The sequence below is a fragment of the Chiloscyllium plagiosum genome, chromosome 19 (genome assembly GCF_004010195.1).
Source record: "Chiloscyllium plagiosum isolate BGI_BamShark_2017 chromosome 19, ASM401019v2, whole genome shotgun sequence".
NCBI classification, from domain to species: domain Eukaryota; kingdom Metazoa; phylum Chordata; class Chondrichthyes; order Orectolobiformes; family Hemiscylliidae; genus Chiloscyllium; species Chiloscyllium plagiosum.
In genome coordinates, this window is record NC_057728.1 from 17,125,401 (window position 1) to 17,144,415 (window position 19,015).

A 19,015-nucleotide genomic window follows, 5' to 3' on the forward strand; every position below is an offset into this window, starting at 1 on the left:
GGAGATTGCTTGTGTCTTCCCCAGTGAACACAGATCTGAAGTACCAATTCAATTCTTCTGCCATTTCTTTGCTCCCCATAATATATTCCCCTGTTTCTGTTTTCAAGGGCCCAATTTTAGTCTTAACCATTTTTTTGCCTTTCACATACCTAAAAATGCTTTTACTATCCTTCTTTATATTTTTGGCCAGTTTACCTTCATACCTCATTTTTTGTCTGCGTATTTCCTTCTTAGTAATCCTCTGTTGTTCTTTAAACGCTTCCCAGTCCTCTGTTTTCCCACTTATCTTTGCTATATTAGACTTTTTCTCTTTTAACTTTATATGTTTCTTAACTTCCCTCGTCAGCCAAGACCACCCATGCCTCCTCCTCGGATCTTTCTTCCTTTTTGGAATGAACTGGTCCTGCAACCTCTGCATTATACACTGAAATATCCGCCATTGTTCCTCCACTGCCATCCCTGCTAAGGTACTGCACCATTGAATTTTGGCCAGCTCCTCCCTCATAGCTCATAGTTCCCTTTATTCAACAGAAATATTGCCACTTCCGATTGTAGCCTCTCCCTCTCAAATTGCAGATTGAAGCTTATTGTATTATTGTCACTACTTCCCAATGGCTCCTTCACTTTGAGGTCCCTGATCAATTCTGGTTCGTTGCACAATACCAGATCCAGAATTGCCTTCTCCCTGGTCGGCTCCAGCACCAGCTGTTCTAAGAATCCATCTCGGAGACATTCCACAAAGTCTCTTTCTTGAGGTCCAATACCATCCTGATTCTCCCAGTCTACCTGCATGTTGAAATCCCCCATAACATAACAACTGTAGTAACATCTTTGCGACAGGCTAATTTCAGCTCCTGATTCAACTTACATCCGACATCCAGACTACTGTTTGGGGGCCTGTAGATAACTCCAAAGAGTGTCTTTTTACTCTTAGTATTTCTCAGCTCTATCCACACTGACTCTACATCCCCTGATTCTAGGTCCCCCCATGCAAGGGACTGAATATCATCCCTTACCAACATGGCCACCCCACCCCCTCTGCCCGTCAGTCTGTCCTTATGATAGCACGTGTAGCCTTGAATATTTATTTCCCAGGCCCTGTCCACTTGAAGCCACATCTCAGTTATCCCCACAATATCATATCTGCCAATTTCCAGTTTTTATATTTGGTGGACCATGTGACACTAAGACTCAGCAATTTGTGGTTCGGGTTCCTCCTCTCTGGAATCTAAATGTAATTGCAGAAGATTATGGCTAATGATTTGATTAACTGGTGTACCTGGAATATCAAGGGAAGTCACTCACCAATTAAGAGGAAGAAGTTACTCTTGAGTCTTAGAAAGGAGGTGGATATTGCTTTGTTACAGGAGACTGAGTCTTAGAAAGGAGGTGGATATTGCTTTGTTACAGGAGACACATTTGGAGGACAAGGAGCATTTGAAATTACAGCAGAATGGCTTTGACCGAGTTTATTTTTCATCATTCAATACCAGAAGTAGGGGAGTGGCTATATTGGTAAGGAAAAATCTCTCATTTAAATTGTTGGAATGTGTTAAAGACCCATACAGTTTGTAATTCTTAAAGCCTTGATAAATGGGGAAGAATATGGCATTTTAAATGTTTACTGTCACCCAGCTCATCCTCTTAAATTCTTGGTAGATGCTTTTTCTAAACTGATAAGTCTCAAGTCTCGGCACATCATTATAGGGGGAGATTTTAACTGCCTCATGGACCCCACAGTAGACAGGTTGCCTAAAGGTCCCTTGATACCCTCTGCACAAACTGAACAGTTATTGGGTCTGTGTGGGGAATTAGGGTTGGTGGACGTCTGGAGGTGTCTCCACCCTACAGGTAGGGATTTCACTTTTTTTCTGCAAACCACACAGATGTCACACGAGGATTGATTTTTTTTTCTGACCCCTGCGGTAACCCTGGATCTGGTGGCATCCTGTACGATTGGTAATATTGCCATCTCTGATCATGCTCCACTGTACCTCATGGTTAAAATTAAGGATGTTACAGTGGATTCTAGGTACTGGCGAATGGACCCCTTTATTCTCATGGACAGCAAGTTTGTGGAGTATTTCTTTAGGGAATTTCAGGCATTCCTAGACATCAACATAGGCTCGGTTGATAACTCATCTGTTCTCTGGGAAACTGCCAAAGCTTATGTCAGAGGGTTAGTTATTTCATATTCCACCAGTAGGAAGCAGCAGAAGGGTGAGCAGCAACGTCTCCTTGAAGCACGGTTGAAGGCAGCTGAGAAGGCCTATTTTGACAGACCCTTGTTGGTCAAACTACAGAGGATTACTGCACTGCAGTCTACACTAAATTCCGTGCTCACACAGACAGCAAAGAAGGAGCTGGCTTTTGCAAAGCAAAGGTTATACGAGCATGGTGACAAGCCAGGCAAATACTTAGCATACCTTGCCAGAAAGAGAAGTGCCCCACAAACCATTACAGTGATTAGGGAAGGGTCTGGGAACCTAACATGTGATTCTAAAAAGATTAATGTGGCGTTCCAGAGATTCTACTCTAAGTTATATCAGTCTGAGAATTGTGAGGAGGGGCAGGCCAAAATGGAATCCTTTTTTAGAGATCTGAATCTCCCGGGTGTGACTCCCGAACAACAGTCCTTTCTCAATGCCCCATTATCAGAGCAAGAAGTGCAGGAAGCTGTGAGGCAGCTTCAGAGTGGAAAGGCGCCTGGGCCTGGTGGACTTCCCAGTGAATTCTATAAGGAATTTATAAGTATACTGTCAGGCCCAATGCTGAATATGTTTAATGATTCTTACAGTCATGTTTGTCTCCCACCATCTCTGAGAGAGGCCAATATTTCACTTATCCTTAAAAAAGGGAAGAATTCGGAAGACTGTGCTTCATACAGGCCCATCTCGCTCTTAAATGTGGACTTTAAGATCCTTTCTCAGGCTCTTGCATTAAGGCTGGAGACTGTGTTACCTTCTATTATTAAAGAGGATCAGACGGGCTTCATAAAGGGTCGCAGATCCTCCAATTACGTTAGGAGGCTGCTTAACGTAATTCAAGCATGCCAACAGCAGTCAATACAGGGATTGGTGATTTCTTTAGATGCAGAGAAGGCATTTGACCGAGTTGAGTGGCCGTACCTTTTCTATACTCTAGACCGGTTTGGTCTGGGTGAAGTTTTCATAAGATGGGTAAAGGTTCTCTACAGTGTACCTCTTGCTGCGGTCATTACCAACGGGGTATGATCAAGCAATTTTAATATTTCTAGGGGCAGCCAGCAGGGCTGTCCCCTTTCACCATTACTTTTTACGTTGGTGATTGAACCATTGGCAGGGGCCATTTGTGGGGATCTCAATATATCAGCTCCAGAAGTGGGGTCAAAATTACATAAGATCTCGCTGTATGCTGATGATGTTCTAATTTTCTTGACAAATCCAGCAGTTTCAGTGCCTTGCCTGATACAATGCATTCACGCGTTTGGCGCTTTTTCAGGGTATAAGATTAATTTTGCTAAATCAGAGGCTACGAAAGAGTTGGCTCTTGAGAGTGACGATAGATTCCCATTTAGGTGGTCACAGTGGGGTTTTGTGTATTTGGGCATATTCATTACTCCAGTTCTGGATTGGCTGTTCAAAGCCAATTTTACTCAGTTATTTGAAAAAATTAAACAAGATCTCTAAAGATGGGAGGCACTTCCATTCTCAGGGTTGGGTCGGATAGCGCTTATTAAGGTGAATATTCTCCCTCGTTTGCTATACCCTATATGGATGCTCCCCCTGATTTTCAATAAACAAACACTCAGGAGACTGAACAGTTGGTTCAGCTCCTTTATCTGGCACCATAAACGGCCCCTCATTAAATTAGCCAAAATGCAGTTGCCTTACAGATTGGGGGAGTATACCTTCCGCTCATTAAAAATTACCAATTAAGCTTGCTTTTGACCTACGTGAGTGATTGGGTTTGTAGGGACCCTCTTTCAATATGGCTAGATATCGAAGTCTCCCAGGCGAGGTGGCCCCTTACCAGTTTGCTGTTTTTGGACAAAGTGAGGACAGTTAGGGAATATTGCCATAACCCAATAGTCATCAATACTGTTAAAGCATGGAGGGCAATTTGGCAGAGGGAAGGTAATATTGGCAAAACATCTTTGTTTACACCTTTCGTGGGTATGCTGAGTTTTCAACCAGGTATGATAGATTCAGGATTTAAACATTGGGCAGCTTGGGGCATATCTTGCATGGGTGATTTATTTGAGGGAGATGTCCTTCGATCGGTTAGTACGGAAGTACGAGTTACCTAATAGAGACCGCTTTCGTTTTTTTCAAGTTAGGGACTTTATTCAAAAAAAGACCACACTTTTGACTGATCCCTACAAATCTGACATAGAAAGAGGGGTACTGAGGGCTAAGAGTACACTCTCTGTCAGTACTCTATATCACCAATTGGGGGGTGCCACCTCAGATGAGTCTGATCGACTCTGCAAGATGTGGGAAAGAGAGCTGGGTGTTGAAGTTTCTTCAGAGGCATGGGAGGATATTTGGGAGAATGCAAGCAAGATATCAATTTGCAATAGGACCCATGCTTTACAGTTGAAGATTCTCCACAGGGTCCACTTAGCCCCAGACCGTTTGTCAAAATTTAAACCAGGGGTATCTTCAGCATGTACCAAGTGCAAAGTCTGTACGGGTACTCTTACCCATTGTCTTTGTTCTTGTAGGAGAAAGTGAGGACTGCAGATGCTGGAGATCAGAGCTTAAAAATGTGTTGGTGGAAAAGCGCAGCTGGTCAGGCAGCATCCTGTTCCTTTGATGCTGCCTGACCTTCTGCGCTTCCAGCAACACATTTTTAATCTTTGGTCTTGTGACAGGCTTCAAACATATTGGAACGCTGTGGTGGGTGCAATGGAGAGGATTTTAGGTGTAGGGGTGGAGAAGGACCTTATTTCGCTTCTTTTGGACCTACCCATTGCATTTCCTGCAGACTCGCTTAAGGAAAAACTTTTCAATATTCTTACATTCTGTGCAAGGAAGAATATCTTGCTAGGTTAAGTATCAGAAAACCCCCCAGGCCTGTCGGGTTGGCGGAAGATTGTTATGGAGCATATTCCCCTGGATTTTCTCACAAATATGGTACACCACAAAACTGAGAATTTTTCCAAGACATGGCAACCCTTTTTGAAATAACTGGACACAGATTTATCTGCCACACTAACAAGGGCTTTTATATAGCTGTAACGATTGTGTTTCATGAGTCCAATATCCAGGGAGGAGGAACTGTGAATGTATGAGTGTTTTGTTTGGCTGGGCTGAGTTATTACTATTTACTTGTTTGTTGTTATTTAGTTAGTTAAATAGCTAGTTTAGTTTTTTTTTAATTTTATACTTCTCTATATATGTTTATACATTCGTATAGGAGGATGGGTTGGGGAATTTCTTTTATTATTTGGGTTTAGTTTTGTACTATTTTGGTACTGTTTTGAATTGCATTGTTTTGTATTTGTTGTAATATTTAAAAATCTATTTTTTCTTAATAAAAATATATTATTTTAAAATATATATATATTAATATATAAAAACCCTTTGGATTCTCCTTAATTGTATTTGCCAACGCTAGCTCATGTCCCCGTTTTGCCCTCCTGATTTCCCTCTTAAGTACACTCCTACTTTCTTTATACTCTTCTAAGGATTCACTCGATCTATCCTGTCTATACCTGACATATGCTTCCTTCTTTTTCTTAACCAAACCCTCAATTTCTTTAAGAAGAAGGGCTCATGGCCGAAACGTCGATTCTTCTGCTCCTTGGATGCTGCCTGACCTGCTGCGCTTTTCCAGCAACACATTTTCACCTCAATTTAGTTAGTCATCAAGCATTCCCTATACATACGAGCCTTCCCTTTCACCCTGACAGGAATATACTTTCTCTGCATTCTTGTTATCTCATTTCTGAAGGTTTCCCATTTTCCAGCCGTCCCTTTACCTGTGAACATCTGCCTCCAATCAGCTTTCGAAAGTTCTTGCCTAATACTGTCAAAATTGGCCTTTCTCCAATTTAGAACTTCAACTTTTAGATCTGGTCTATCCTTTTCCATCACTATTTTAAAACGAATAGAATTATGGTCGCTGGGGTCTATAATACAATCCCAGTAAGGTTATCATCCCTTTCTTATTTCTCAGTTCCATCCAAATAACTTCCCTGGATGTATTTCTGGGTATATCCTCCCTCAGTACAGCTGTAATGCTATCCCTTATCAAAAATGCCACTCCCCCTCCTCTCTTGCCTCCCTTTCTATCCTTCCTGTAGCATTTGTATCCTGGAACATTAAGCTGCCAGTCCTGCCCATCCCTGAGCCATGTTTCTGTAATTGCTATGATATCCCAGTCCCATGTTCCTAACCATGCCCTGAGTTCATCTGCCTTCCCTGTTAATGACAAGGAACTGCCTCTCAAGGCTATTTATTAACAATATTACAAACTACAGAATAAATTATAAAGCAGTTACAATGACAGACTTTAATTATCCAAACACAGACTGGGATAGTACTAATGTACAGGGTGGGGAGGAGGTGTAGGAGTTGCAAAATGTCCTCGAATACGTTCAGGAGTTTTTTTTTTAAAAAAAGCACCGTATATTTCTAATGCAATAAATTTGGAGACATCTTTTTTTTGGAATAAGTTGGGAGATGCAGAACAAGTGTCAACAGGGGAACATTTAGGGGACAGTGATCATCGTATCATAAAGGTTAGGTCAGTGTCATAATGATGGAAAAGGACAAAGAGTAATCAAAGTAAGAATAATTATCTTGGGGAAAGTCAGTTTCAATGCAGTGAGAATGGGTCTGGCCCAGTTCAATTGGACTGAAAATGGTGCCAGACCAAACAGAAATTGAATAATGGGTTACCTATAAAAATAAGAGATAGTTTGGGCTCAATCAAGGTATATTACCATGAAGTGTAAATAGAGAGCAAACAAAGCTCGAGCTCCCTGGATGAGGAAAAGGGAGATCAAAATAAAGAAAAACCGTACTTGTGATAGATGTCAGGCAGATAGCACAACTGAAAACCAGGCTGAATATAGAATGTTCAGATGAAGTGAAAATCGTTACAAGACAATCAAAGAAACAACATAAATAGTGACCAGCAGCTAATATCAAGAAGATTACAAAAATCATCTAAAAGGCATACAGATAGTAAATGGGTGGTTAAAACCAAAAAGGAATGGGGCTGACTATGAAAATGAATTTACACATTAGGGGTGTGACATCCATCCCTAAAAAAAGGACAAGATGCTGAGCAGGTCATAATGTGACCAGAGGTATTTCAGATACTCAAAGAAAGGTATAAAAATAAACCAAGCAACTACAGATCAGTCAGTTTTTCCTCATGGTGGAGAGGATTCTAGAAATGATAATTCCCAGACAAAATTAATTGCTGCTTGGTAAAATGTACATTAATTAAGGAAAACCAGCACAGCTTTACTAAAGGCAAATTGTGTTTAATTAACTTTAAACAAGGCAACAGGAAATGTTGATAAGAGAAACGTTGATGTGGTGTACATGGACTTCCAAAAGACATTTGATAAAAGTGCTGCACAACAGATTTATGGACAAACATAAAGCTCATGGCATCAAAGGGAGAAAATGCAGCAAAGTGAATATGAAGAGAGTCAGATCAGCCATTGAATGGAGCTCAATATTTAATATTCAGCTTGAGGAGCCGTATGGTCTACTCCCGTTTCTTATGGTCTTATTAACAGCATGGATACAACGTTGGTTGAGTGACAGGAAACAAATTTGCAGTCAACTGGTATTTTTCTGGGCTGATGAAAATGTGACGACACTATCATTTTAAGAGGTGTAATTTTGTCATGGCTATTTTTTAAATGAAGAAAGGTTGGGACATAGGTGATGAGCAGTCTGCTCCAAAGCCAATAAAGTAAACAGTTTGTGAGACCTTGGGGTTTTTTTCAAGTTGTAACAACAGAGGCAGCACAGGTGGGTGGGGTCAAGCCCCCATAGAACCAGAATTTTAGTTTTAGCTTTCAGCAGTAGCTGGGGTCTGCTGCTAGAATTGCATGTGAGACAATCTATTTCATTGCATTTGCCAAAGATGTGTTTTGCAGGATGTTATTATATTAGGACAGTTGCAATTTAGTAGCTAAATAATCTATTATTCTCTTAAGTTTTCCCACAGAGTTAAGTTATTCCAATTCTTCGTTCTTTTGTTTGTATTTTATCTATAGTGTAAGAATAAAGTGTATTTTGCTTCAAGCCTGGTAGCTTGACCAAATGGAACACAATGCCTTACACTTGCCTTTAAAAATAAGAAAAAGTTAGGGTCTAGGCTATCTTCTTAATAAGGGGGTTTGGTCTGGTCCATAACAGAAGGTTTCTAGTAGAGTTCCCCAGAGACTGGGACACCTTTTTCTAATACATATCAATCATCTCGACACTTGGTGTACAGGGCATCATTTAAAAATTTGTGAATAATACAAAACTTGCAAGCATAAAGAAACCTGAAATAAGGATAATGTAGAACTTCAAAAGGACAACTTGATAAAACAGACAGACAAATATTGATGAAATGTAATGCCAAGTAGTGTGAAGTGATTCATTTTGGTCAAAAGAATGCAGAGACGCAATCTAAAAGAAAGAATACAGTTCCAAAAGGGAAGGCTGGATGGAGCAGATACCTGGGTGTATCTATGCATAATTCACTGAAGGTTGCAGAACAGGGAGAGAGAGAGAGAGAGTGGTTAATAAACCATATAACATGCTAGCCCTTATTAATAGGGTCACTGAGTATAAAAGCGAGGAAATTATGTTAAACTTGTACAAGATTCTGCTTTGGCCTCAACTGGAATGTTGTGCCCAGTTCTGGAGCCACACTTTTAGAAAGATATAAAAGGCATTACAGAGAGTGCAGAAAAGATTAATAAGAATGATTCCAGCAATGAGAAATTTCAGCTACGTAGTTAGATTGGAGAAGTTGAGACTGGGTTAACAAGAAACCTGATAGAGGTATTCAAAATCATGGAAGATCAGGTTTAAGTAGATATAAAATACGTTTCCACAGTTGAAGGAGCAAGAACAAGAGGGCACACTGGCAAAATAAACAAGGGCAACTTAAGAATAGTCTTTTTCATGTAGCACAAAGTTAGGATCTGGAATGAAATGCCTCAGGGATGGTGGTAGAGGCAGGTTCAATTGAGGCATTTAAGAGGGTATTGGATTGTTAACTGTAAAGGAAGAAATGGGCTATGGGGAGAAAATAGGGGAGTGGCAGTAGCTAAATTGCTCATACAGAGAACTGGCACAGATAAGCCAAAAGGCCTTCTTCTGTGATACCTATATATATATATATGGGAAACAGATGTCTACAGTAGTGGCTTCCATGCATGCTTTTGCCTGAAGTTCAGATTTGAAGAGTTTGAGTGCACTTTATTTGGAAAACATGTTTACCAAAACCAGCAGCAATCTTTCCACAATAGTGATTGTGATTTCTGAAATATGACTTGTTTTGGCAAATATTGCTAATAATTCTGCTTTGTTAGATGCATGTTGGGTGCATGAGTCAGGGGTAAATATTGGGTAGGAGAATGGATTTGAGTGGGTTTCTCTTTGGAGGGGCGGTGTGGACTTGTTGGGCCGAAGGGCCTGTTTACACACTGTAGAGAATCTAATCTAATCTAATTATGATCCAACATTATTTCATTTAACATAAGATTTCAGACACTCAAACCTCTGATACCGAAATCAAATAATTTTCCTATCCTAGCAAAAGTAACATTATAACAAAAAGTGTATTAATAAACTCAGCAGAATCATACCAGACAGTAGTACACATATTTAATTATGCCCAGTACAATGGCAGTTAGCAGGGGCAGAATATGCCAAAACTTCACAGAGAATGGACTATGAATGCTCTTGACATAAATGACTCAGGGGAGAGACAAAGTACTTTAATTAGAGTTGATATGTTAGTAGCAAAATATCTTACAAAAGTGACTTAATGCTATGTGGAGAGGTAACAACTGCAGGTAAATACCAACTCACTCACCCTCAGGACTGCAGGCTAATGTTCCAAGAAGTTTAATGACCTGACCAGGACAGGAAGGACAGTATTGACTGCACTCCCCTTTTTACCTTGGACACCATGTGAACTTGTGCATTCTTTACTAAGATTAACATCTACATAATAAAAACTTCAAAATGCACTTTAAAAATAATTAACAAATACTTAAGATTATATTTTGCTGCACATCACTAAATTCCTTTCCATCACTTCACAAAAATAATCTCTCATTCCTGCTGTGCTATGTAATATAGCATACTCCACTTTGACTGCCAGCCACCATCAAATCCATTGACTCTTTTGCAGAACAAATGGGTACACTGTGTCTTTATGAGGAAGCTGCAAACCTGAAAGTCTTCACTCCTCTCAGAAGTAGGTCATGAAACTCACAGAGACTTTGCTTTGACTGTGTGAGGTATTTTTTGGCAGCTGCTGTGTTAGCTCTGGGTTAGTGACTACATACTTAACAGATTGTCTCTGTAGGTTTGGTGAGCTGACAAAGGGGGAATAAATGGAAAGGAGGCAGAACTATTTCAAACATCCATAACAATCAGATCCCCTACCCCAAAATTCATCAGCCAACTTGAAATGTCTCAAGATGCTTCACCGTGACATAAGATGACCATAAGTTTACAGCCAACTTGGAAACTGAGCAGTGCTTTTGTGTGGCAAATTTGTGCAGATCAAAAGAAAGAGAATACACCTGCAGAACATACAAGCTACAGCATACTGTAAGTCCCTTCCTGACCCATCAACACAACTTCAACCCACCTCACTAATAGCAACAGCAAGTGTTGACAGGTGGCGTGGTAAAGAGAAGTGCAGTCTGACCAGGGCAGGAGACCATGTATCAGACCAGGCCAGGCTGGACCCAGATAACAACCCAGGGCAGTGCTGTGACCCTAGTGAAATGGGACGGATGTATATCATGCAAGAAGAAGGTCAATAATCTTTTGTCCACACAAAGGTAAGTGCCACCATTTTCTCTCTTATACTTCCCACTTATAGGGCCACCACTCTCTCAAACTGTGTCACTTCACACTTATCTTACCAAAGCTTGGGGACTAAAAGCTTTACAATTGCGACCATCATATTCACTCAATGGCTCTCATCCACCTAATTCTCCCAGGCTGCTAATTCTTCCTGCCCTCTGTGCTTCCTATCCACTCACTGATGACATTTCACCAGCTCTCCTGCTCATGTATCACCGCTAACTGCTGGTTCATTATGCTAAATCGCTCCTTTCATCTCAAAGCAACAAATACTGTATTTGAAAAACAGCATTCCAACTGTCCTACCTGCAAAGGCCTGGCTAATTGCAGTTCAACTATAGGACTAACCATGGTCTAATTCCCAGTCTATAAGGAAATGGGCGCCCATGGGCGCCCAGACTGACCATGGCCAGTTCCCTTGACTGGAATTAGCCAAACCACTTGATTAATTATTGTGGCACCCCCTGACTGTCGCACCTTTAACCCCATAAAAGACTGTTCCCCTTTTACTTTCACAGTGTTTGCTTGAAGCACTTTTTGAAATTCACTCATGGGATGTGGGCATCACTGGCTGGTCCAGCATTTGTTGCCAATCCCTAGTTGCCCTAAGATTTAGATGAGCAGCCTTCTAGAACTACTGCAGTCTCTTTGTTGTAGGTACACGCACAATAATATTGAGGAGGGAGTTCTAGCATTTTGACCCAATAACACTGAAGGAATCCAATTTGGAGATCAAGATGGTGTGTGACTTGGAAGGGAACATGCAGCTGATGGTGCTTCCATAAACCAATTGTCCTTATCCTTTTAGATTGCAGTAGTGGTGGATTTGGAAAGTGATGTCGAAGGATCCTTGGTGAATTTCTGCAGTGCATGTTGTAAATGGCACACATTGCTGCTTTAATGCATCAGTGGTTAAAGAAGTGTCATTTTGTGAATGTGGTGTCATATTGCTGACTTGTGCCTCGTATATTTTGGGCAGGCTTTGTGGAGTCAGGAGGTGAGTTCCTTGCTGCAGTATCCCTAGCCTCTGATCTGTTCTTGTAACAATGCTATTTATATGGGTAGTCCAGTGGTAACCCCCAAGGATGTTGATAGTGCAACGATAATGATGCCATTGAATATTAAAAGGATATTGGCAGATTCTTTGTTTGAGATGGTTAATATTTGGCACTTGTGTGACATGAAGATGATTTGCCACTTGTTAGCACAAACCTGGATACTGGCCTGGTCTTAGTGCATTTGAGCATGGGCTGCTTTAGTATCTGAGAAGTTGTGAATGGTGCTGCATATTGTGCAGTATCAGCAAATATCCTGACTTCTGACCTTCTGATGGAGATTGAAGCAGCTGAAGATGGTTGGGCTTAGGACACTACTCTGCAGAATTCTTGCAGAGATGTCGTGAAGCTGGATAACTGGCCTTCAACTACTACACCATTTTCCTTTGTGTGAGGTATGATATTGAGTGTATTTATTGCAGATGTGACGTTGACATAGCACGATGCAGCAGAGTGACATGTTGACAGTCTTGACTGCTTACTGCTACCCACTGTGACAGCTGCCTTGTTCTCCCTTAGCGTTAAAAAGTAATGCAAGCCAAAGAGGCTGGCAGTCTGTAATTGAGCACTGAAGACCCTTTGCCCTAAAAAAAGTGAGGCCAGCAGTGCCCAAGTAAGTGCAAAGTGAGGGAGTGCTAAGAAAGCAAACTATAAGATGCATCCTGTGTAGATATGAGATGTATAAAGTGACCTAACAGAAGCATGGAAGTCGTAGGTGCCGCTGAGGTGCCACGTACAAACTGTTGAAAGGCCGAAGTGTTGTGAGATTTGGTTCAAGAGCAGGAATTACAATGCGACAAGGCTGGTGGTTTGCTGAATGATAATATTTATAGAACATGCAGGAACATTGTGCTGGAGACACAATAGGATGAAGATAGGGATAAACAAAATCGGTAAAATCCTCCCACCCCTGCCAGATACTTGGACTAATTTACATACCCAGAATTTATACAATCTAGTTCCTCAGGAGCAGAAGATTGGAGGTGTAATACAAATAAGGGGAGTTAAGCTACTGGGAGAGTGTGCAAAGGTCTGGAAATAAAGTAGGCACTGCTCAATTGTAACAATTGAGAATCATTATTTAAGGATTGAGTGAAATAAGTCACAAAATTTTTTCTCAACATCACAATTCTGATTTTCCCATTTTCAATGTATTCTCCCAACATTCACAGTATTGCTTACACCCTCACCAGAGAGGGGAAATTTCTACCCCTTTGTACAATTCCTGTATTTACCCTAGTGTGAGCCTGACATTGTCTCAAGTATTAACAAATTAGCAATTTTGTGTTATTTTATTATTAATTTGTTAATACCTTTTCCTACTAAAGGTCAAGTTGCCATACCAAATGATAAGGCTCATCTCTCATTACAGAGAGATGATGACTGATGGTGATTTAACCTAAGAGTCACCATGCCTTAGGCAAGAGGAGAGTCCTTCATAGTAACCCTAGCCAGTGCAGGAATTGAACCCACACTATTGACATCACTCTGCATCCAGAAGCCAGCCCTCCAGCCAAATGAGCTAAATGACCTCTTAACCGAATGATGCTTCATATTTTCTAACAAAAGCAGACTCTTCCTTTCTGCAAAGTTGCAGATCATTCACTTCAGCTTCTTGCTCAGCATCCTCCCTCCCCTTCCTTTCCAAGTATACCTCTATACCGTCCCTATCCACCCCACCTCTGTCGAATTTTATTAAAATACTTTGCTCAACCATTCAGTACTCTATTGTGGAAAAAGCTCCTGCTAGAAGCATCAATATATTTTTCCACGACAGACACTGACTGACCCATTATGTTACCTTTCCAGTGTTCTTTGTTTCCGTCTCAGATTATAATTTCTGTCACTTTTTGCCCTTTATCTGTGCTCATGAAAACAGTTTATTTCAAGACAACTACAAAGGAATAAACACAAATAGCAAAATAAGTTTCAAAATGAAAGCCGAGTACTAACTTGTAAACAGATATATTCCAGCGGGGGCTCTGTTTGGACTCGATCGTATTTAACACCTTAAGGAAATCGAGATAGGATAGTTTTGCCTCAGGTATCAGTCCCACCATCCCTAAAAAGCGATGATACTCTGTTGTTGAAAGCAAGCAGTTGTCAAACAGAGTACGAAAGTCGTACATTGTAATTAGTCCATCATGATTACGGTCCAATCGATCAAATACAGAATGCAAATCCTTTCAAAGAAAATTCAATAGGTCATTAATAGACTTACCCAGTACTGCCAACATTATTTTAAAGTATCTTTAACAAAGAGAATGAAAGCAAATTGTAATATCCACTGAAAACACTTAAATATAACTAAGCAGCCTTACCAAAATTGTACTTTTCAGTTTATCCGTGATGTAATTAAAACAGTCATCTGCAATCATGCGTTTCATTTTGGAATCACCTGTATCACTGTAGCACTGCTTTACTGATCTGTAATCTATAAACCATGTGACAAAATATTTAACATTTGATTTAATAACAGTTTATCCTATTTCTCCCTTTCTATAGCTCCTGTTTCCCCTTTCTTCTTCTCATGCCCAAATCTTTATTTATTTATTCACAGGTGCTTTGTATCACTGGCTAGGTCAGCTCTTATTGCTCCTTCCTAGTTATGCTGGATAAGATGTTCACAAGTTGCCATCTTGAACTACTACAGTCTTTGAGAGATACAGGCACTGAGTACTCTTGGGAAGAGAGTGCCAGGATTTTGACACAGTAACAGAGAAGGAACAGCAACACAATTCTTTATCAGAATGTCATGTGGCAGAGAGGAAAACCTGCAGTCAGGGTTGTTAGCCTTGTCCTTCTAGGTCGAAGAGGTCATGGATTTGGAAAGTGCTAACAGAGGTGCCTTGCTGAGTTACTGTGATACTGTGGAAGACATTATGCATTGCCACCACTGTATATTGGTAGTAAATATTCAAATTAGGGATGGAATGCCAGTCAAGTGAGCTGCTTTGTCCTCTATGGTGTCACGTTTCTTGAGTGTTGTTGGTGCTGCACTCATCCAAGCAAGTGGAGAGTATTCAATTACACACTTGACTTCGGCCTTATTTGACAATGAACAGGCATTGAGAAGACAGATGTGAGTTACTGGCTGCAGAACTCCTAGCCTCTGACCTGCTCTTGTAGCCAGTGTGCTTATAGTAGTCCAGTCAGTTTCTGAGCAACAGTAACCCCCAGGATGTCGATAGTGGCAGGTATCCACCAAAAATGAAACTAGTAACTTGTTCTTTGGCAGACCCTAGCTTTGAGCAGTTATGAATAATTGAACAAGACAGATTTGCAGTATGCCTCGTCCTCAGGAACTGTTATTCCCCATTTTCCTGTGGGGAAGTAATGGTCCACAGATAGGATCTCCCTGCAATAGCAACAGCAGAGATACAGAAATAGTAGGAAGGAAAAAGTAATAGTATGAATCATGAATTTGATGTAGCTGGTTGGACCTGCATGTTTATGAGAACAAGTCCTGACTTAAGAATCCTGCAGTTTCAGAACATATCTTCAAATCATTTTTACACTTGACTGCAGAACTTTTAGGTTAAAGCTAATAAATAGCCATTTAGTAGTGAAGAACTTGTACCAGATACTCGGTGATGGACACATCTTTGATTATTGTTTAAATTTTAAACCAGGCAGGTACGTGCTGATTTATCAAGGCATTTCCCTTTGAAATGAAGCAAGAAATGATTGGATGACTTATCAAATTCTCCATGCCAATAACTTGACCAGAGTCCACTTAACAACAAATCAGCACTGTCTTCTCATACAGTATAAACTGCCACAACACCTCGGCGTAGTGCACTGGAAATTAAGCTGCACTATTGCCAGAGTCATGACAAATGTGACGGATGATTCAATGCAACTATTAAAATCCCAGGCAGGCACTAAATTTCTTCAGTAACAACAAAAATAACTAGTCATTGTAAACACTTAACATTAAAAACAACAGTGAAAAGAAAAGATTTTGAATTTATATACCTTGAATTTTACCCCTTTTAAAACTTCCATACACAGACACACAAAAAAAAACAATTATTTTGAACTTAAGTTAAAAACAAATTCAAGAAACACAGTTCTGTACCATCAATCCATAATCATAAAACCAGATAGGTTGTTCTCACAATCCTCAACTCTCCAATGATGTCTCAACATTATTTGCACATCTATAGTTCACTGGTTACTTAGTTAGATCTGGGGTCTTTCTTGATTCTTTGGTTTTAGAATTATTTCCTTCAGCACGTTCAAATGCATTTTTTCCTGCTCTTTCAAAAGGAAATTGGAGAAAGCAAGTTTACAGAAAAGAGGAATAGAGAAACAATGATTTAGTTAGCTTCCGGAGATCTCTCTGCTTCTCTCTGTTTCATTCTCCTTGCAGAGAATGTGTTAAGCTGCATACTGACCAGACAGAGAATTGTTGCTAGGCTGGGCTCTTCTGACAACAAAATAAATAGTACCTCTTAGTCTGGACTCTGTGTGCCCAAAAGGTAATGTTGTTTCATATGAACCAGTTAGCTTCACTTGTTATTCTAAGCTGTAAACAACATCTTGTATTTTCCCTTCTTTTTATAGCAGTCTCCACTTTTTCCCAGTCCGCAGTAAAATAAATCTCTTACAAACAGTCTTCCTTTTACATTAGTGCTTCTTGGCAGTTACCCTAAAAAGTGCATGATAAACTTTGACAAAGCATACTAAAACCAGTACTTCAAAAAGGATTTGACTCATACTAATAAATACTGTAGTTATTATGTTCATAGTTGTGAGAGGTAATTTCGGTTTAAACTTTAAGATGTGCCTGGACCACAGACTGGTCTATAATAAAAGACAAAACTTTTGTTTCTTTTCTAGAACATTTTATATACTCAAAAGTAGAATAGTTTAAATTGTGCAGAATGCTGACAATTTGTGAGCAGAATAAAAACAAACAGGCCCTTGATTGATGAAACCATTAACACACGCAGGGAAGGATGAGTCCTTGACTGATAAGACTCCAGCATGGGGGAACGACTTGAGACACCTGTTTCAGATTAAAGCCTTTGACTGATAAGACTACAGGGCGAGAAAAACAACAAACTTTGGAGACTCTGGAGCCTTTTGTTGCAGACTTTGTGATAAAAATAATGATGTTTTTAAGAATGTGAACCTCATGGCTCGTTAGAGCCAGGGAGGGGAGGGTCTGGAGACATTTGTTGCAGACTTTGTGATAAAAATAATGATGTTTTTAAGAATGTGAACCTCATGGCTCGTTAGAGCCAGGGAGGGGAGGGTCTGGAGACATTTGTTGCAGACTTTGTGATAAAAATAATGATGTTTTTAAGAATGTGAACCTCATGGCTCGTTAGAGCCAGGGAGGGGAGGGTCTGGAGACATTTGTTGCAGACTTTGTGATAAAAATAATGATGTTTTTAAGAATGTGAACCTCATGGCTTGTTAGAGCCAAGGAGAGGAGGGACTTGTACTGTATATAATGGGAGACTTTGTAAGCCTCAGCGCGCCTTTTCTTTAAGGGTGCCCGACTCTGCAGACTTGACTTGTTAATAAAACTTTGTTTTCCTGAATTTGTCTAGAGCGATTATTGAGAAGCGATTTTCGTTTCTAACAACCAGGATCCCAGGTTCGATTCCAGCCTCAGGCAACTGTCTGTGTAGAGTTTGCACATTCTCCCCATGTCTGCGTGGGTTTCCTCCGGATGCTTCGGTTTCCTCCCACAATCCAAAGATGTGCGGGGCAAGTGAATTGGCCATGCTAAATTGCCCATAATGTTAGGTGCATAGTTAGAGGGAGGTCGGTCTGGTTGGGTAGCTCTTCGGAGGGTTGGTGTGGACTTGTTGGGCTGAAGGGCCTGTGTCCACACTGTAGGGAATCTAATCTAATTTAATCAGTATTGCATGGACACTTTAATTATTGCAGTCTGTGTTGCAGGAAAAATTGCTGCTATTTATTCATCACAGTCAGTATTGCAGGATCTCTGCTGCAGTTTAACTATTGCAGGCAGTGCTGCAGCAAGAGCTGGGGTTTGATTGTTGCTGCTACAGCAGGCCGAGAAAACGGGATGGGAAGAAAGTGGCTGCTCAAAAAAAGGGAAGCCTCACGATGTAATCCTTGTGATTAACAGAATTGTTCCAGGGCAGAAGGAGGTCATTTGGCCCATTCTGTCTACGCTAACTCTGAAAATGTTAATTTTGTACCATCCCACTGCTGTTTCCCCATAACTCTGCACATGGTTTCTATTTAAATAACCATCCAGTGCCCTCTCGAATGCCTCAGTTGAACCTGCTTCCACCACAATTCCAGGCAGTGCATTCCATACCCTCAATGCACACTGTGTGAAAAAGCTACTTTCTATCTTGCATTTATTTCTTTTGCAAAACACTTTAAGACTGTACCCTCTGGTTATCAATCCATTTATGAGTGAGAACAGTTTCTCACCATCCAGTCAGTCTGGATCTCTCGTGATTTTGGAAACTTCTTTCCAATTTCTTTTTAGCCTTCTCCTCCAAGGAAAACAATCTCAACTTCTCCAATCTTGCCTCATGACTGATGTATGTCATTCTTCGATTCATTCTCTTAAACATCTTCTGGACTCTCTCCAATATATTCAAGTCCTTCTTATCATGTGGCATCCTGAACTATACACAATACTCCAGCTAGGAAAATGTGAGGACTGCAGGTACTGGGGATCGGAGTCAAGAGTGTAGTGCTGCAAAAGCACAGCAGGTCAAGCAGCATCCGAGGAACAGGAAACTCGACATTTTGGGCATAAACCCTTCTTCAGGAATAAGGCTTGTGCGTCGGGGGGGCTGAGAGATAAATGGGAGGGTGGTGGGATAGGTAGCTGGGAATGTGATAGGTGGATGAAGGTGAGGGAGAAGGTGATAGGTCAGAGGGGGGAGTGATGGACAGGTCTGGAGG

At 40.6% G+C, this 19,015-nt stretch overlaps 1 protein-coding gene across 1 annotated transcript in view; it reads right to left on the reverse strand.

Annotated features, from left to right (window-relative positions):
• The window catches only part of efcab6 (EF-hand calcium binding domain 6), a 113,464-nt gene that overhangs the window by 33,707 nt on the left and 60,742 nt on the right, over nucleotides 1-19,015 (reverse strand). Inside the window, exons 19-20 of the mRNA XM_043709199.1 lie at nucleotides 14,428-14,540; nucleotides 14,060-14,289 (exon numbers count right to left, since the gene is read on the reverse strand). Of these exons, the coding sequence (XP_043565134.1) occupies nucleotides 14,060-14,289; nucleotides 14,428-14,540 (343 nt within the window). The remainder of the gene's footprint in view (nucleotides 1-14,059; nucleotides 14,290-14,427; nucleotides 14,541-19,015) is intronic.